At 44.0% G+C, this 20,686-nt stretch overlaps 1 gene segment (V, D, J or C); it reads right to left on the bottom strand.

Annotated features, from left to right (window-relative positions):
- Positions 1-6,510: 6,510 nt before the first annotated feature.
- On the bottom strand, positions 6,511-17,637 carry LOC129339984 (immunoglobulin heavy constant gamma 3-like). The segment is given in 7 exon segments: positions 6,511-6,597; positions 8,672-8,808; positions 13,398-13,409; positions 14,342-14,671; positions 15,370-15,702; positions 16,416-16,742; positions 17,286-17,637. Coding segments are annotated over 7 exon segments (1,578 nt in total).
- Between the last annotated feature and the right edge of the window lie 3,049 nt (positions 17,638-20,686).

Here is a 20,686-nt window from a genome sequence, read left to right as displayed (position 1 = left end):
ATGATGGAGTTAGCAGAAATGGCTAGACTTACAGCTTTGATCAGAGATAAACATTGTCTATTTTTATGAATAACTGGAAACCCTTTATTGACTTTCAGTGTGAAACATGGAAAAATGATTTGACGATTTGTGGTTTTGATTTTTAAGTAGGTGTTGAAGAGAAAAATGGAAAAAGAAACATGTATTATTGTTTTCTGTTATTTTTAATTTCTGTCTTTTCTTTTTTTGTTTGTTCTTTTCTTTTTCTTTCTTTTATTTCTTTGCCCTTTTTACTGGGCTCTTAATTCTATTAATAAAATAAAAATTTCTTGAAAAAAAAGGAAAGCAAATTTTAACAAACTGAAAGCTATGCTGGGTAAAATCACATGGTCAGAAATACTTAAGGAGAAGGGAGTTGAAGAGGGGTGGGAGTTTTTAAAAACAAAATATTGAAAGCACAATCACAAATTATTCCTTTGAGAAGGAAAAATGAGAAGGGCTTAAAGAAGCCAACGTGGCTTCATAAACAGCTTTCTAATGAATTGAGAAATAAAATGGAAGGAAGGCCTTATAACCAAGAATGAATATAACCACATGACTAATGTTTGTAGAAAGAGTGTTAGAAAAGCTAAAGCTCAGTATGAGCTGAGACTAGCAAGAGATTCTAAAAACAACAAAAAGGGTTCTTTGCTTATGTTCAAAGTAAGAAAAAGAGCAAGGACATGGCCCATTGCAGGGAAAGGAAAGTGAAATTGTAACAGGCAATGAAGAGAGGGCAGAACTGCTCAATTCCTACTTTTCCTCAGTCTCCTCCTCTGAGGGAGATGGTGCTCAACATGGCAATAATAGAACACGTGATGGGGGAAGGGAGTTACAGTCTAGGAACAGCATACAGGTAGTACGTAAACACCTGGTTTCTTTAAATGGAACTAAATCCTCAGGGCCAGATGAATTGCACCCAAGAGTATTAAAAGAACTCGCAGATGTAATTTCTGAGCCTCATTATTTTTGAGAATTCTTGGAGATCTGGTAGATACAGGCATGAACAGCAATACGACCAAAAAAAAAGACACCAACAGCCCAATGTGCTGTTTGCAAACAAGCTGTTCGTAAGGCCCCATTCTAAACGAACAGGTGGTTGTTGCAAGCCTTGTTCATTGCTGTTCGTTGTTGTTCGTCAAGCCGGACAGTCTGGCACCTGCAATCAATTCCCTTGGCAATTTAGGTAGGGATTGTTTGAACTCTTTCTGAACTCCTGCTGTTGTCCTGGAAACCCCAATCTAAGCCCAATTTAGCTTGATAGGCAGGTCTTCCTTTCAAGTGTGGAGCTCTAAATTTGTTACAAGGGAGGCTCTGGTTTTGCAGACAGTGGAGAGGGAGAGACAGTTGCTGTTGGCATTTTGACAGAGAGAGTGCATTGGCCCTTGAATTTTATTTGTGTGTGGTGGGATAGGGATCTACCCCTTCAAGTTCCAGGTCTGCTGCCAGGCTCTGGGCCAAGCTATTATTTATTATTGGTACGTTTCCTGCTGCCTGCTCAAGTAAAGTTTCTGGGAGTGGTGTGGTAGGGATCTACCCCTTCAAATTCCAGGGCTGCTGCCAGGCTCTGGGCCAAGCTATTATTTATTATTAGTACCTTTCCTGGTGGTTGCTCAGGTCAGGTTTCTGGGAGTGGTGCAGTAGGGATTTTAACTTGGATGATGGCTGGAGGAGAGCCTGCTGGTCCCTACGAACAGCCAACCACGAACATGTTTGTGAACAGGGCCGTGTTCGTGGTTGTTTGTGAGTCCCTGTTCATGGATGGCAACGAACAACGAACATCATGTTTGTTTTTTTCCTGTTCATGCCCATCTCTAAGATCAGGTGAAGTGACAGAAGATTGTAGGTGGGCAAATGTTGTCCCCATCTTCAAGAAGGGGAAAAAGGAGGATCCAGGTAACTACTTTTCACAGCTATACCTGGAAAAGTCTTAGAACAAATAATGAAACAGTCAGTCCTTGAGCATTTAGAAAGGATGTCAGTGATTACTAAGAGCCAGGATGGGTTTCTCACAAACAAGTCATGTCAGACTAAAGTGATCTCTTTTTTTGAGAAAGTTACTACCTTGTTGAGTCAAGGGAATGCTGTAGACATAGTCTATCTCGATTTCAGTAAGGCTTTTGATAAAGTTCCACATAATAACCTTGTCGACAATTTGAATGGCTTGAAATTAAATCAAAAGAGGTTTTGGCTAAACATTAGGAATTACTTCTTGACAGTAAGAGCGGTCCCTCAGTGGAAAAGGCTTTCTCAGGAGGTGGTGGGCTCTCCTTTGGAGGTTTTAAAGCAGAGGCTAGATGGCCATCTGACAGCAATGCTGATTCTGTGAACCTGGTCAGATTTTAAGGGAGAGGGCAGAATGGGTTACATCAGTGCTGAGTTCTCATGGACTTTCGTACATGCTGATCGCCACCTTGGGGTCAGGTAGCAATTTTCCACAGGCCAGTTTGGCTAGGGATCCTGGATGTATTTTGCCATCTTCTGGGCATGGAGCAAGGGTCACTGGGGCAGTCGGGGTGGGGGGTAGTTGTGAATGTCCTGCATTGTGCAGAGGGTTGGACTAGATGACCCTAGAGGTACCTTTCAACCTCTATGATTCTATGATTCTATAATTTCACTATCTCAAATACTTTACAGTTCTTATCTCTTACAGTCCTATGGGGATGGTTAAAGTGAAAGAAGGCAATTTACCCAAGATAAAACCACAGAGTTTCTGGTAATTCCTAGTTACATGATATCACTTCTGGGTTCCCCCCTGGAAGTGATGTCATGCAGTGCCTGATATTGGCTAGAGTTGTCAGGTCCCTCTATCCCCCCAGGTGGGAGGTTGGAAGCCTGTCACATTTTGAGGTCCCCGTCACATGATCCTGGCCTGCACGATGACATCACTTATGGGAAGTGATGTCATTATGCAGACCACATGCCACCCCTGGGAGTGCTCCTGCACTCTGCAGGGGGCTGAATTGGGCAACTTTCATGATTTGTAGAACTTTGTGTTGGAATTTTCTCCTGACATGGACATCCAGGGTGGGCATTGCAATACAAGATTACCATTTCATGTTTTATTATGGTTCCAGGATAGAGTTGCCAAGTCCCCCTGGGAGGCCTGGCACTTACCTCCTCTACAGTGTTCGTGTGCAAGCAAGGCACACATGCTTGCTCCTGGCCGGCGTGATGATGTCACTTCCAGGAAGTCATCATGTTGGCCGATTTGGCCTGGATCGGGCTGCTGTGGTGTGTGGGAGCACTGCTGCTATCCACAGCAGCACAATCCTGGCTACTTCAGCCCTGATTTGGGCCAATTTTGGTCCGGGAGCCCACCATGCAGCCAGGGAGAGCACCCTGGAAGGTGCATTCCCCCCCACTGGCCAGGTAAGCTGGGGCGGGGTTGGAGGCCAGGAGCGAGGATGACGTCCTGGAAGTGAGGTCATCGTGCAGGTCCCTATTCCAGGAGAATCTGGACCAGTGCCAGACCCAGTTTTATTTCCGGCTCTGGGTAAGCTTTAGGTAAGCTTTAGGGTTGCCAAACTCCAGGTGGAGACTGAAGATCTCCCAGATCTACCACTTATTTCCAGACCACAGAGATCAATTTTCCTGCAGAAAATGGCTGCTTTGGAGGGTAGACTCTATGGCATTATATCCCACTGGTCTCCCTGCCCTCCCCAAACCCCACTCTTCCCAAGATCTGCTCCCTAAATCTCCAGGAATTTTCCATTCCAGAGTTGGCAACCTTGGTGAGCTGGCTAAGGAGTCTATTAGGCCTTGTATTCTTTCCTTTCCTTATTCTGAATGAGGACACATTATGTTTGTTTAAGAAGACCCTCAGAGTATTCCTGAGAGACTGCAGCATGTTGGACTGACCAGGAACTGTTATTACCCAGTGTTTGCCAACCTCCAGGCAGTGGCTGGAGATCCTCTGGAATTACAACTGATCTCCAGGCCAAATAGATCAGTTTCCCTGAAGAAAATGGCTGCTTTGGATGGTGGGCTCTATGGAATTATACCTTGCTTAGGTCCCTCCCTTCCCCAAACCCCACCCTCTCCAGGCTCCTCCCCTAAATCTCCAGGAATTTCCACCATGGAACTGGCACCCCTAACTCACCCTGAACCCTGACTGGATTTTGACCAACAAACTGGCTTTCCTTGAAGAAAGAGGACTCATCTGACAAGAAAGCAGGTGCTTGCTCATACAGAGAGGATATTTTCCAGGTATTTCTTCTTTATAACAAGGCACAGACCACCATGTGAACCTACCTTTGTCCACTCTGGTCATCTTCATATGTATTGCTTTGGATGCCTCCATATAAGGTTGCCAGGTTACCCTACCCCCGGGCTGGATGTGGGAGGCCGGGCACTTACCTTTCGCTCCCGGGCCTGTGCAATGACACCACTTCCAGGAAGTGATATCATCGCCCAGGCCATGTGCCACTTCTGGGAGTGCACCTGCGGTTCGCAGGGGGTCGAATTGGGCATGATTTGGCCCGATTCAGCCTTTATCTATCCTATCCATCCTGTGCTTTTGAGCAGCATTGTGTCTTTTCCCTCATCCATCTGCCCACCTGTGCCTAAGGCTGAAAACAGATGACAATTTTGTTCAGTGAGTTAAAAAAATGATGCCCAGTTAACAGAGCAGGAGGGAAGTGGTGGTCCAAGCAGAAGATTCCGGAACATGGCCAGAGTATGGGGCAGCCCATCAGATGGGTCTAACACACCCAGTCCATAAGTGTAGCTAAATGTACCGATAGCTGGAGAGAGACCATTGGCTTGAAGGAAGCTGAAGCTGAAGAGAGAGGTGCAGCAATGGTCTCAGTGTTTCTTACATCTTTTGTGGCATCGGATCCACAAGGTTTTTGAAACAATATTAAAACCAGAAGTTTGTGTGTGTGTGTGTACAAACCACGAGGAGAAAACTTTCACCTTGTTGAAAAACCTACTATTGTTTGTCTCCAGCCTCTGGTGTACTGTAAGTCACACCTGAGGAGTGAAGGGTGAGCCATGGAAAAGAGATCCCCTATAGGTACTCTTCTGGCGAGAAACTGCCACCCTAAATGGGAGTGAGGGAGAGGGAGGGAGAATGGGCAGAATGGTCTGAAATTCCTTCCCGAGAGTTTCTGAAGGAAGAAAGAGGTGACTTCATCAAACTCAGGAGACGAATTTACTTCTGTACATATTTATTGTTGTTCAGTAAAAACAATGGTTATAATAAAAAATGCAACATATGAAGCCAACAGAAATGCCCTTGGTAGCATTCATCATTCTGAAAAACATGGGGAGGGGAGGAAAAATAATGAGGAATACTAATCATCAAGAAAGAGACAAGAGACATTTACCTTGTGTGCACGCAGAGACAAAGAAATCTATTCTAATAAACCAGAGCAAAGAAATGGAAGAGAACAAGAAAAAAGGAGGAACAGGAGTCTTGTTCCACAAGAGCTAGTAAATCAAAAGGAAAATTAAACTACACTTAGGGATGTTGAAAGATCAACACAGAAATACAGTGGCCATTTTCACACATCTTACCGGCTCTGGTACAGCACGCAAAGCTCCTGCAAGTCCAGCGTCTTCCTGCCGTGATTTCCTGGTTCTCGTGCGAAATTGCGGCAGGAAAACACTGTCCTTGCAGGAGCTTTGTGTGACATACCGGAGCCGGTAAGATGTGTGAAAACTGCCAGTATCTGATCTGGACAATATATAAAAAAGATGGAAACCATACACTGAAGAACTGTACAGAAGAGATGGAAGGATGACAGATTCCTTCAAAGAAGAATCTTTTGACGAAGAACCAGAAATCTTAGGAAGTGAAAGCTGCACTCAAAGCAATTGGGAGAAACAAATTATCTGGAATAGATGGAATACCAATAGAGCTATTTCATGCCACAGTGAGTCAAAAGCAACCCGATGGCACTTAACACACATTCAACACACAGAAGGTCTGAGTTTTCCAAGTTTAGCTCCAACTGGAAGCATAATTGTGTATGTGAGAAGGGTTGGTGCAGATGGACACGTAGGCTCAGCACACGGTAGAGTGGTGTGTGTGTGCACGTGCAAAAGAAATGGTCCGGTTCTGTGATAGAAATTAGAACGGAGGTCAGTTGAGGTAGCTGAGTCAGAAGGCTTTTTTCCCAACAGTGTAGGAACATGTCTCTCTCCTTGGACAGGAGAAGTGGTTATATGTGATGGGTGCCAGTGGGGAAACCAGTTGCATATAAGACCAGGAAGTTTTCTCTCTCATGGTGTCTGTCTTAGCAAATGGCTGAAGTCCTGCTCTAGATTCCAGCAAAATTGTCTGCTCCCAGTGAAAAAACCCTGGACTGATACAGGCTCATATTCATCTGTTACGAAAGAGTTAGGACAGTTGAAAGAGCAGAGCACAGGGAGAAGGCTTGGAGCATTCAGAGTGAAAACTGATGCATAACCATCAACTTCTTTAATGCCCCTTTCTTCTTATGCCATTTGTGAAGCCTGTAGGATGAGGTTCCCAGGAACACGAGCCTATAGTATCCCCTGGATTACATTCTTGTATTCGGGACCTGCTGGCTTGTTCTTCAAGTGCATCACAGTGGAGAAAAGCCATTTTACCTGTTGGGTGTGGGGTGAGAATGGTGGAAGACACAGAGCAGAGTTGAACATGAGACAAGACTGACAAATTCCATCAAAAGGATATTGTTCTAATTGTCCTTTCTTCCTTCGCATCTCAACCCAGTCAATAAAGCAACCATTCAAATCTCTTTGCCTCTCTTCATCTCATTTTTCTTATTTTTAACGGAACATTTTAATGGATGCATTCCCTATAATATCCCTGTGCCCAACCAGAAAGGCAATAAAATGGAGACTATCACAGACAATGGTGGTGTCCTACATACCTGGGGGAAACCCCAGGCAGGCATAAAAATACAGGTTTCCACCAAAAGGAGGAAAAGCCCTTAAAATGGAGAGACAGAGGGTGGTGTGTGGGATTGAAACCCAGCTGTATGAGGGCAGGTGCAAACTCTCTATCTGACCATGGGCCAAGCTCCAAGTGACAAATGACACTTGAACGGCAAGTGGATTGAGTGGAGGACAAGTGAACAGGGAGAAATACACTTGCCGTTCAAGTGTCATTCGTCACTTTTAGCTTGGCCCTAAGTGAAGGAAACAGCCTACTTCTTGTTTCCCTTCAGGCTAGAGTTTCGTGGTGGGTAGCAGAGGAACTGGAGTCCGGGAATATGTGCTGTGAGGCACATATCCTATGATCCCCTTTCCTTCCTTCCCAGTAGCTTAAAGGGGTGGTGTTGGTTAAACTTGCCCCACTCCCCAATTTCTCCCATACAGCAATGTCAAGGGAAAGATGGAGTGATTCTGCACGTCCCAGCATAGCGCTATACTTGTGCAATGGGGGCGTTTTCCTGGTGCGATTTCTGATGTCATTGCGCCTCAAGGCACAATGACATCAGAAATCACTCCAGGAAGATGCCCTCATTGTGCGAGTATAGCACTATGCTGGGATGTGCGGAATTGCCCATGGTTTCAGGTGGATAGCTGTGTTGGCCTGTAGTAGAAGAGCAAGATTCGAGTGCAGTAGCACCTTAGAGACCAACTAGATTTCCAGGGTGAGAGCGGTTGAGAGTCAAAGCTCCCTTCATCAGATCCCAGGAGAGATGGAAATTCATACCCCCGGAACCTATACTGTTCAGGTTTGGGGCTAGCTGCAGAGGCAAATTGACAGCGCAACTATACTACAGAAGTGCTAAAACTAGGAGTGCTGCTGACCCAGGTGTGCTAACACACACAGATTTGGTGTTGGCTGCCAGCCCATCCTTTCTGAGAATAGTACAATTTGGAGGCGACTATGGGGCTGATCAGGAGTTAATTTAACCTTTAGCCTTTGGCTCTCAGCCTGCGGCTCATTTTGAAGAATACCTTCTTGGGGCTTAGATAAGTGCCTCGGGTTAGTATGTGTGGAGGTCAGAGAAACCTGCCTTCCACCTGAAACGAGAACAGCTACGCATGGCTAGACTCTCCTGTGTCATTTATTTCCAGTCAGACTTTATTTTTTCCTGAATTGCCTCTGAGGTGATGTTATAGTGTTTTATAGGTATATCTTTAAACTGGTTTGAGTCCACATGTTATGGAGAAAGGGGGTATAAAAGCTTATATATACTACATACATGAAAGAGCTATAGAACAACTGGGGTGGAGTTCTCGAAAGGTTATGCTACAATAAAGTTGCTTAGTCTGAAAGGTGCTACTGGACTCTACTATTTTGCAGCTACAAACTAACACAGCTAACTCCTCTGGACAGGGCTTTAAGCGGTGGTGGAACTCAGTGGGTTGCCCTTGGCGAAAATGGTCACATGGCTGGTGGCCCCGCCCCCTGATCTTCAGACAGATGGGAGTTTAGATTGTCCTCTGTGGCACAGAGGGCGGGGCCACCAGCCATGTGACCATTTTCAAAAGGTTCCGGAACTCCATTCCACCGTGTTCCAGCTGAAAAAAAGCCCTGCCTCTGGATCTATGAACAGGAGCTGTGTCCAACGACTAACTCTAAGGTGGCAATACTAAACCACATACCAATTTACAATCACAACACAAAATATTCTGCATTTTCTCTTTGCTCTCTCCTCCTTCCCATTGCAAGATGTAGATGTAGGGCTGTAACTTCCCTCTCACTCACTTTGAACAGGGTCACGGTGGCACTATAACTGATGCTGAGGAGGAAGAGGATGAAGAAAATCAAGATGGTGGTCCACAGGCTGTCCAGTTCTTCCGCTTTTTCATCACTGTATTCATCATCATTTGAAACAAAGAATTCTGGGATAGAAGAAAGAGATGTCAATTTACAGAGGTTAATTGCCCCAGACTAAAATCTAAGGCAGAACTATTTCGGCATACCTCTGCAATCTAATATTCTTTAGTGAGGAAGAGAAAATTGCTGTACATTTTTATCTACTTGTAATTTTTATATTATTTGCAGGCTTTTATAGGGAAGGATTGGGACTAGGGTGTTTTTAATGACTTGTATTAGGCTGTTTTATTGTGATTTTTTAAGTATTATATTTTTGTATTGTTTTTAACTGTTGCAATTGTTGTGAACGACTTTGAGATCTTAACTGAAGTGGTATAAAAAATGAATAAATGAAATAAAAATAAACAATCTTTTAAATCCGATTTCCACCAACCCTATAACCTTTTGAACGTCCTTGTCCATGCACCCTTATGAAGAGTTTAATAATAACCTGAGGCAAAATTCCACCAAGAAACTGGTTTGCCTTTTGTAAAGTCATTGATTTCCCTGCAAACTTCCTTTGGCTCAACAGGTACTGTTCATGCTGTTTTCTCTTCCCTCCTTTAGTGTCATGAAGATACCAAATAATCTTGCTCACACATGTGCACTCTACACGTTGCATTATGGCTTCTGCATTATAAGTTCTTCTTTCTTTAGACTGTTGTAGAGTGGAAAACTCATGATGCAGTGTTCCTGTGAGTAAATATTGTCACCTGCATTTTAGAATAGTGGTTTGATGCATGATCTTTTGGGACCTTGGGTGGGATCCAACCAGCTTTTCTGCTGGTGAAAAAGTAATGAATACCCACAAAGGCTGGGTTGGGGCTCATGAGATCTGTAAGTACAAAAACCATGAGGGATGAGTACAGCAGCAAGACAGGGAATTGGGCAAGAATGAGCAGAAATGTTGGTTGGGTCCAGCCTTTTCATCCCCCATTGATCTTTTGGCCTAATCCTACAGAATAACTTTACTCGGAGAAAACTTGGTTTCTTGTATCACCATATTGCAGCACTGTTCTTCTAAGTTTAATTCTTATGTGATGATTTTGTTGGGTATCCTTTTCCCAGTGGTTTCCACACTATGACTTCCCATGTAATTTCTGCAACACTACTGAGGTCTTAATGAGTTGTGTTGAAAACAGTTGAGGGACTGGGGGCCAAGCTACACATGACGAATGACACTTGAATGGCAAGTGTATTTCTCCCTGTTCACTTGCCCTCCACTCAATCCACTTGCCGTTCAAGTGTCATTCGTCATGTGTAGCTTGGCCCTAATTCACCAGACGGCAAAAGCAAGCCATATTGAGCTATGTCAACAAGAAGTTGAAAACAACTGGAAATAATCCTGCAGACGTATCGTGGTAGTTGGGCAGTGGGTAGAAATGTCTTAATTCAGCCTTAACGAGTCTATTTAATGAGGAAGTGATTTACTAAGAAAGGCCACCCAGAGAACTTCATGACAAAGCAGGGAAGAGAGTGGGTCTATAGACTTCAAGCCTAGCATTAACCTCTACATTAAGTGGCCAAATGGAAACTGAAGAAAGGAATAATGAGGGATTAAACTGTGAATTGATATTTGTGTGTGTGTGTAAATGCAAGAGGACAAACATGAGGCCAAGAAAATCATTGCATGGCATAACCTTTACCATCCGGTGACTATCTTTTTCAAGTGAAGTTAATAAAACACTGCTCCGAAATTTTTGATTACTGTATTTTTTCAGTGTGAAGTGAGCATAACTTCTGTTCTCATGCGTGTGTCCTTTTTAAAATGTGTGTATTAGCTTATTCTGGAATGCTTTTGTGCCACAAGCATTATCTTTATTTTCACCATTAGCTCTAAACAATTATCTCCCACATCCTTTTCTAACTTGAAACTGACTTCACAGAGGCAGGGTAGAGAAAATATGCCTCATTAAATTCCTAGGAGAATCCACCCTCCAAAGCACCCATTTTCTTCAGGGGAACTGATTTCTATGGCCTGGAGATTAGCTGGAATTCTGGGAGATCTCCAGCCACTACCTGGAGGCTGGCAACCCTATCTTAAGAGCAGCAGGACTCTAATCTGGAGAACAGGGTTTGATTCCCCACTCCTCCGCTTGAAGCCAACTGGGTCACTTTGGGTCAGTCACAGCTCTTCCAGAGCTCTCTTAACCCCACCCTCCTCACAGGGTGAATGTTGTGCGGATAATAATAACATACTTTGTAAACTTCTCTGAGTGGGCATTAAGTTGTCCTGAAGGCTGGTATATAAATTGAGTGTTGTTGTTGTTATTATTATTGTATATGCTTCAGATCTTTCTAGGTTTGGGCTTGAATTTGAACACGTCTATCTCACTGTGCAAAGTGACTGTTGAGTGGAGTGGGTGATAGGGATCATATCACTCCAGTCTTGGCCCATCTACACTGTCTCTCAATTTGTTTCCGGGCATAGGGTGTTGATGTTGACCTTCAAAGCCCTATATGGTTTGGGACCAACATTCCTGAAAGAGTGCCTACTTCCTTCTAAACCCAACCGATGTCTGTGCTCATCTTTGGAGGCTGTGCTTTGGATACCACTGCTTCCTAAAATTAGGCTGGAGGCAAACCAGGACAGGACCCTCTCAGCTGTTGAAGCGAAACTCTGGAACTCGTCTCTTGAGGGAAATTCATTTGTCCCCTTCTGTTGCCATCTTCTGTCAGCGGAGGAAGACTTTTTTGTTTCACTTGGCATTCCCTCAGTGATCACTGCTTCACTCCCAATGTTTTAATTGTTTTAATTATTTTGCATTTAAATCTTCGCATGTTTTAACTCTGGTTTTAATTGTTTTAATGATGATTTGTTGTTGTTTTGATTGGTTTTAATGTAATTTTATTATGTATGCTTTTAATTTGGTAGCTAGCTACTCTGGGGGCCATTGTGGGGACAGAAAGACAGGATATACATTTTCTTTAATAATAAATAAGTGTTCAGTGCTCTCAACACTCGTTATTGAGTGTTTGTCCCTGCTGGTTATCTTTCATTCATTGGTTATTTCTCTTCATCCACTGTGTGTCAGAGAAGTCTTTTGAGAAGAGAAAATGGCATCGCCACAGTATAACTACGCATTTATTTTTAGGAATGTTAACCAATGAGCATTCCAGAGGGAGCATAATCCCACAAGGTCACGCGTAAACTCATTCTGTGACAAGGCGAGGGATCTCTCACAAAGTATTCTCAGTATTCTTATTTCAGTATAATTTCTAGGAAAATTTGGGGGGGGGAAACAATGACAGTGAAGCTAATTTACTGTTGTTATGTAGATATGAGAAAAACAAAGGCAGAGTTCTATGCTTCTATACAAAATAAGGGATCAAATGTGCCTGGAAATCCCTTCTTCTCCGCCTTTAACACAGAAGTTTAACTCCTTATATGTTAGAGCTGTCCGAGTAGATAAATGCTCCTTTGGGGCACGTATGAATTCTTTATTTTCGCCAATCAATCTTCCTTATCATGCATCCACTCACTAGATCTACCTGTGCACATGGTCCATGCTGGCTTGGCACACCAATTTCAGTCATTTCGATTAAGATACTTTTTACTTGTGGGAAACTCTAGTGTGGTACTACTAAGTCCCTGATAAATGGAGAACACAATTGCAATATGGATTTGTTTGCAGTGAACTTAAATGCAAAGGGAAGGAGTCCGAAATGCCCACCTGACATGGTATTTACTTGCCATTAGGTGGTCATAGCTAGAACACTTGTGCATTTTGTGCCATCATAAGATCCATTCCTCTAATTAAAATGATCTTAGGAAACCTGGCTGGGAGAGACATCTGCCTGAGATCAGGAGATAAAATGTGCCTTGCTGGATAATATTAAGTCTGTATCTTTTCCAGCATGCTACAGTCCCACAGATGCTTCTGGGAAGCCCATAATCACAACACGAATGCATTAGCCTTTCCTCTGATTTTTGTCCTTCACCAACTGATTAAGAGGTATAGCAGCTGAACATGGAGGCTCTGTGTTACAAGCTGTGATGCTTATAGGCCTATTTGTCTTATCTCTTTTTAACGTTATCTATAAGATGACCTCACTGTCAGGGGGTTGAATGGACCATTGATGTGACTCATTATGAGGCAGCTCTGAATTGCTTGTACTTACAGATCAATATTTAGGGACTTTGTGTAGGATTAAGAAACGGAAAGAGGGAGTTCCCTGCATCTTTCTATTATTGACATGGGCATATTGATGTTATTTAGGCAAGGTTATTTTATAAGATGGGGTATTATTTATTTTGGAGAGTGTGACATGAAAGCATTTCGTTATTTCCCATTACAGTTATGTCAACTTGCTCTGGTTTTATCCTGTGGCGTATCTGTACATGTGACATTATATATCCATATTTGCTCACTTTAATATCTCAAAAAACACCTATATTTTGCTTCCACAACTATAACGTGAATTGAGTTCAGGCAGGTCAGGATGCTGTTTCCCTGTCTTGTATTATATGTCTGTGAGCGTATGTGCTGTCAAGTCACAATCGACTTATGGTGACCCCAGCAAGGGGCTTTCAAGGTAAGTGGGAAGCAGAGGTGGTTTGCCATGGCCTTCTTCTGCAGAGTCTTTCTTGGTGGTTGCCCGTCCAAGTACTGACCCTGCTTAGCTTCTGACATCTGACGCGATCAGGCTATACCATGCCGCCTTCCCTTGTATTATATAACAGGGTTTTTTAAAATGTGAAAAGACACAGAATGATGGAGTGAACTTGGCTTTTGTGGTGTAGAATTTTACAGCTCTTACTTGATTGACTGGTTTAAATACTTAAAGGCATGGCGGCAGTGGATCAAGGGTGGTGTTTGGTGAGGGGGGAGAGAAGGAGCTGAAGCCACGATGGAATCTCTGAGGGGAGACTTGTAAGCTAATTATTAATTAAAATCCCTTCTTCATATCATAAGTTTCCTGAATTTCACACCCTCAACTCAAAAAAAATGGAGAGAGTCTTAGTGTGTAATGAGAGAAGTCTGTGTGGAATATTGGGCAGAGTGATGGATGGATTCACTACATAGAGTCATAGAATCACAGGGTTGGAAGGGATGTCTAGGGTCATCTAGTCCAACCCCCTGCAGAATGCAGGAAATTCCCAAATACCTTAGCCCCACCACCATGAATACATGGTCATGAAATTTATTGGGTGGCCATGGATGGACCATTCTTGCTCTGACTTACTTCACAGGGTTCTTGCGAAGTTAAAAGGGGATAACTTCAGCTTTAAGATCCTAAGTGGAAAAATGGGATACCCATAGGACTACGAAAAAGACATTTCACCTCTGACACTTTGCTTTTGAGCAATCTACCTTGAGACAGCTCAATTCAAGAACCCGTCCACCCATCCCACACAAGTCACTGGTGCCCCAAGAAGAGGTCATAAAGAATATTTGTGTTTGAGCCTTTGGGTGATTTTTTTTTTATTTGGCAGTTAACCACAAATGAATGCATGGAAATTATTTACACAGGGTTAAGTCTGACAATGCTAGAGACAATTCAGTGGATTGGCGTGGGGGGGAGGGTAACAATGGTGAGACGGTCTTCATTTTTTACCCTGAGTTTTCTCAACGCTCCTCTGGGTATACTTCATGTTGAACCCTTCATGGACTACGTGGCAGGTGTAAATATGGCCATTGTTCCAGTTAGCCTTGGGGACTGTCAGCTTGCTGTAGACAAAAAAGGAATCTTGATCGCTGTCCATCTGGACCTGGGTGGTAACATAGTTGTTTCCAGTCACAGCGTTGTGATTCTCAAGCCATTTGATGGAGATGTCCTCAGGATTGAACCCTTTAACCAGGCAGGTAATGGATACATTTGGATCGTGAGATTTCAACTCTTCGTTGTGGGGGCGGAAGAGGTACACTTGGGGTTGGGTACGTTTGCCTTGTTGTGAAGAAAAGCAGAAGGTAGCAGAGAGAAAGGTAACCGTCATTCAGTTTAAGACAAAGACTTGTCCAAGGTAATTTTGACAGGGTTATACAACATAACATGCCTTCATTATCTTCTTCTCTCTGTCTCACTGTCTCTCTCTGTCTCTCTCTCACACACACAATGTGCAGGAGAACATTTCTTGTAATTTTCCACATTAAGTGGGGTGTGTTCACTGTAGCTACCTGATGACATCCTAGACTCCTCCTGCTGGAAGTACTAAGCCTTTCTGGGAAATAATAAAGCAGGCCCTACTCTCATTGCATTCACATCCAGTAACAAAGGTACAAATTCTACTTTAAAAAAGCAGGATCTGCATCTTCTGGTACCTCAAAACCAAACAAAGTTTTCAGGGTATGAATTTTTGAGAGTCAAAGCTCCCTTCTTCAGGGAAGAAAACTTTTGGATAACTACAAGATCCTATGATCAGAGATGGTGAGATGATTGTATAGACCTCCCCAGGCACCGATATATCTGTGAGGCCACTTTCTACATGCAGAAGAAAATTCACATCTGCCACCATCCTCCTTGCTCATGGGAAAATGCAACTATTTCAAGGTATGCTGATTCTGCTCAGGTATCCCTGTTTAGGGGGCTACTAGAAAATAAAGCCAAGAGTCACACATGGTAGAAGAACCCGTTTCCTTCCTTACCTGTTTTCTTAGCAATTGTCTTAGAGTAGGGAGCAATGCCACTTGAATGTTCGGCTATGCAAGTGTAAATGTCACCTGCCAGCCAACTTTGCTTGGAGATGATCAGGGGGCTCTTAATGGTGAAGGTGCCATCTGATTCTTGTGTGACCACCTCTGGTTCAGGGGTCAGGGTCCCTACATTCTCCCCGGACCAGCGCACTTTCAGCCCCTCATCGCTTTCAAGATGAGACACCACGCAGGTGAGCTTGGGTTCTCCATTCATGTATAGGTCAGCCGGAGTTGGGGGTGTGATGGAGACCTTAACGCCATTGGCTGTAGACTCGCCACTGTCACCTGGGGATGCAAGAACCCATGTTAAGTCCCTAGTCTCCCCCTACCTTTTTTCACTCTGTTAATTGTTTCTTGGTCTAATCTGCCATTCCCTACTGTTTCTGAATCACCACTACAATTTAGCAAGATTAGGAGCAGCTCTGCATCACCCTAGCTTGTTTATTCCCTCCCTTCCCTAATGGCAGCCTTATGAAACAGCAAATCTGGGAACAGCAACGGCTCTCTCATGGAGGGTCTCCTCAGTTCTTCACAATTTCAGGAGTTAGCATCCATTTAAGAAGTGTGTTCCTTACAGCAGATTAAGGAACACACGTTGGCAGATGATGACTGAAAGAAGCAAGCAGGCATCTAGGGCATGCTGGTCAACTGATGCACCTCATGTGTGGAGCTAAGCAGATAAATTGCTGCTCACAGGACAACTAACAGTGGCTGCATAGGAATTAGAGTGCACTAGGGAGACACTCAGGTCCAAGATAATCCTTCAACCAGGCTGGAATCCATCAACCAGAAGACAGTAGGGGTGTGGAGGCAGATTGAGAGGGGAGGGAGCCCTTCCTAGGCCCAATGGGCCATAATAAAACTAGTTATGTATTTCTGAATGAGTAACCCCTGGGGTAATCCTTTTGACACCGAAAGATCTCTCCCCTACTTCTCTCCTTAATCCATGCTGAGCAACAAGAACCCAGTCGAATCCCGGCTAAGCAGTTATAATTTACCTCTGCATTTTGTGGCATGTTTTTCCACTTTGTGACCTTGGTGGATCACCTGGCAGGTGTATGTTTTCCCCTCTTTCCAGTCTACTTGAGTAACATTGGCTGAGCTGGTAGTGCTGAAGGTGTCTCCGCTGGCGTCCTTCCTGGGCTTCTCGGTGTATGCAGGCAACATCCCAGACTGTCCATCTACAAGCCAGTTCACTGTGACTGCACCAGGGTAGAAGCCCGAGATAAGGCACACAAGCTGAATGGTGGCACGATCTGTGTTGCGGTTGCAGGAGGAATGGAGGAGGAGGACGTCCGGGGCCACTGGCTCATGCATAAGGCAGGCTGAATGGAGAGGAGGTACATGGGAAGTATGCATGCTTCTAGGGCGCACTGCGCTCTCTCTGAGTTCCAACTCAACATAGCTCATACAAAAATATGGTAATGAGGACCCTTTTCTTCCATTCTTATCTAGTACTTCTTATGTACATTGTAAGCCACATAGGAAAGGGAAGTACTTAATTTGCTACTTAATTGGCAAGAGGCAGCAGGTAATAGTATCAAAGATGGTGGGCTGGATCCTACTCCTGTTCTACTACTTAATGGAACAACGTGTATTTATTTATTAATTAAAATATTGTTCCCATATCTTTCCTTTAGACTTATTTTTGAAAGCTTCTTCCAAAGCTTCTTCCAACTTACGTGCCTTTTCTGTTTGAAGAAGAGGCGCTTCACTTGGTGGAAGACTCCTTGGAGGATGGTCCGAGGCACTCCAATGTAACTATTCTAAATCTCATCATGAACACAGTCAACTTTCCCTCATTCTTGCCCATCTATTGCCCATTAAAGGTAGAAGAAAGGAAGCAACAAAAAAGCTGAAAGACTCACCTTCGATCTCTTTGTTGATTCTGGTGCTGGTAGCTGCGTGTTCAACATTGCATTGGAATTTCTGGGATTGCCAGCTGGAGCCTGGAACGGTGAGCTGGCTACTGAAAATGTAGTGGCCACTGGATGACTGCAATAATGAAGGGAAGTTCTGGATGCCGGAGGAGATAGCTCCTGAATTCCACTGCACTGTGGCTGGCTCAGGGAAGTAATCGCGGATCAAGCAGCCCATGGTGACCTGGGAGGCGGAGGAAGGGTCTTCGTAGCATGGTGACAATGGGAACACAGCTGGGGCTGTGGCTGTTGCTGGGGGGCAGAAAGAAAGAGACAGGGTGATAATGTGCTCCCCACACATGCCTTCCAAGGGTTAATGGTAGCTTACAAGATACTGTTTTGTTGTTCCCCCAACCACTCTGTTTGATAGCTTAAACCAAGAAATACTTCCATGCACTAATACTTCTAGGGTTCTCCTCAAAAGCATCTGGAATTAAGACAATTACAGATTTTTTGGTGTTGCTTTTCATAAGGAGATGCCTTGTGCATTGGAACCACTGTACTACCTGTACTATGGATGTATGCATGTGCCATTAAGTCGCAACTGACGTAGGGCAACCCCAACAAAGAGATTTGGATAGCGAGTGAGAAGCAGAGGTTATTTACCTTTACCTTCCTCTGCAGTCTTCCTCAGTGGTTCCCTATCTGAGTATTGACCCTCCTTAGCTTTTGAGATCGGACAAGATCAGGCCATACCATACTGTACCGTATCGTACCATCGCACCACCACCCCCGGCTTACAGCTCATAGTGAGATTGGATATTGCCCAACATCAAGCTCCATGGCGCAGAGTCGTAAGCTGCAGTACTGTAGCCCAAGCTCTGCTCATGACCTGAGTTCAATCCTGGTGGAAGCCGGGTTCAGGTAGCCAGCTCAAGGTTGACTCAGCCTTCCATCCTTTCGAGGTCAGTGTAGATGACTGGGGAAGGCAATGGCAAACCACCCTGTAAAAAGTCTGTGAAGAAAACGTTCCCCTGCGATGCGACATCCCCCCATGGGTCAGTAATGTCTCGGTGCTTACACCTTTACCTTTACTTTCAAGTTTATTGTCACAGTTGTGAAGAGGAGAAACTTATTTTAAGGGGAAAAAAAATAGTAGCTGACAGTTGTATACTGGTGACTTCTAGCAGAGTACCCATGGCTCTGACACCAGCCATTTGGCACATTGATTCCCTCTGAATTTTGACTTGTTGTTTTTAAATTGTTCACATTAAAAACTCTTGACTTCTGCCTGTGAATTGGCATTTCACTCCAATTCAATTAATTTCACTTTGATCAAGTCGGGTTTGCGTGTGAAACTGAACATGTGATGCTATGGGAAAGCATTTCTTCTGCATACCTCAGTGATTAATGGAGTGGGTGGAGCTTACAGCCACATCAGAAAGGAGCATTGCTTTTGTGTCAAAGGGGAGGGAACATTAAGGTATGGGAGGGGCTTGAAGACAGTGGGCAAGGTTGAAGCTGGACTAAGGGAAATGAGTGGGTGCCCCTGAGTTGGTAAACCTGTGCTGTACCACAGCAGAGGTGGGCTCAGGGGACTGTGAGCTGCTCCATGCAAAAAATTTTTTACACCAAAGATATCAGGGTGGAATGTTTTGGCCTCAACATCTTCCTGGCAAGACATATTCCTTTGTGGAAGGGATTTTTTATATGTTTTCCTTTGAGATCTGAATTGCAGTCTATAGACACATTTTCCCCAAGTGGGAGTAAAAGCCATTAGAGGTAGCATTTGGGGTGGAGGTGGGGTATGGGACTGGATCTGAGGAATGATAAATGTCTCTTCTGCATGTTTCCCTCTTAAAATTGCAACCCTTGTGGTTGCATTCTATAAAAGGAGAAGAAAAATTGGGGAGATAAGTTGCATAATATGTAGCCCTCTCTGAGAATTCGGCCCTTAGCTGTGGAGGGAGATCTTAACCGTCAAGTCATGGACTCAACTGGACTTCCGGTTTGGGATCCATGGAGGTCTAACGCAGCTCTAAGAGCTGAGCTGTCCGTGCTGCTGTTTGGAAGGCTGGAGGGGCGCAAAAAGCCCATAGCCACCTGTTCTCAGGCGGAGAACAGGTGAGTACGCTCGTGCACCTGAGGGAGCATTGATCTCGGGTGAGGGGGGGTTCCATGCAACGAACTCCCACCCACCCTTGAGGTCCCACCCGAAGAAAGGTTGCCTAGATCTCTGCAGTGGCTCTGGAGTCAAATTTCTGGCATAAGACCTTCATGCCCAAGCTTCAGTGAAACAGCAAAGGGTTTTGGATTTAATTGAACAAAAGAAGCAGTGATTACAACCCAAGCAAAACGCCTAAGAAGGCAAAGATCGCTATCTCTCAGTATGGGACAGATTTTAAAAAGAATTAAGTGGTTAAAGCGGATTAAAGAACTGCTACAGATTGGGTACATAAGGGGGAAGATTCCAGCAAGAAATTTTTTGAAAAAGTAATTTTGTAAGAGAAGTTAGCGCGGAAATTGGACTATTGTTTACATACCTGCGGCGAGGAAGAGATAATGGACTGTGAGAAAGTTTAAAAATCGCAAGAACTGCTGTGCAACGTAGGGGAACAGGAAGTACGTCAAAACCATAAAGAGACTGGTGAGAAGGGTGTTTGTCGGAACGCTGGAAGTAGGGCGATGCCATTTTGGAATAGGGCAAGGGAAGACTTCAATTAAAACGGAAGTAGACCATCTTTGAAGAAGGTAAGGGAGAATACTTCAGCATAAAACCATAGAGAAAAAACGCCCGACATTTTGAACACTTTAAAACAGTGTTTGACAAAAATAAATTGGATTTGGACTTTTAAAAACATTAGAAAGTAATAAACTAGCGCCACGGAGTTAAGGAAATGGGCAGACTCGTGGGACCGAAGCAGAGCAAGCCCCACGATGTCGAAGAAAGAGTGGCAAACTACGATGGAGAATTTGGACAAAAAAGTTTCAGAGGGGAATAAAGAGCTTAAAGACATGATGTTAGAGATGGCGAAAGAACTAAAAGATTTTAAAGAGACACTTAAATCGGAAATGGCAGAACTGACGAAAGGTATGGATAAAATACAGAACGACCTACAAGTTACACAGCAGAGAGTTAATGTAGTTGAGGAAACAGTAGAAACGCTGGCAGAAGTGCATAAGACTGAGATGAGGGGAATGAGAGGGAGAATGGCCGCTGCAGAATATAAACAGATGGAAAAGCAATTAAGATTTCGTGTGATCCCAGAAGTTGAGGGAAAAACACCCAAAGATCAGATTACAGAGATTTTGGCAGACTACCTGGGAAAGGAGGAGGAAGAGATTGCAGCTCTTCTGGACGTGGTGTACAGAATCAATTCCAGATTTGCAGCCCAGAGGAAACTACCAAG

Source organism: Eublepharis macularius, chromosome 12, assembly GCF_028583425.1.
Source record: "Eublepharis macularius isolate TG4126 chromosome 12, MPM_Emac_v1.0, whole genome shotgun sequence".
NCBI lineage: Eukaryota > Metazoa > Chordata > Lepidosauria > Squamata > Eublepharidae > Eublepharis > Eublepharis macularius.
The sequence above is the reverse complement of the archived record's forward strand: the minus strand, read 5'-3'. Positions and strand labels throughout refer to the sequence as shown.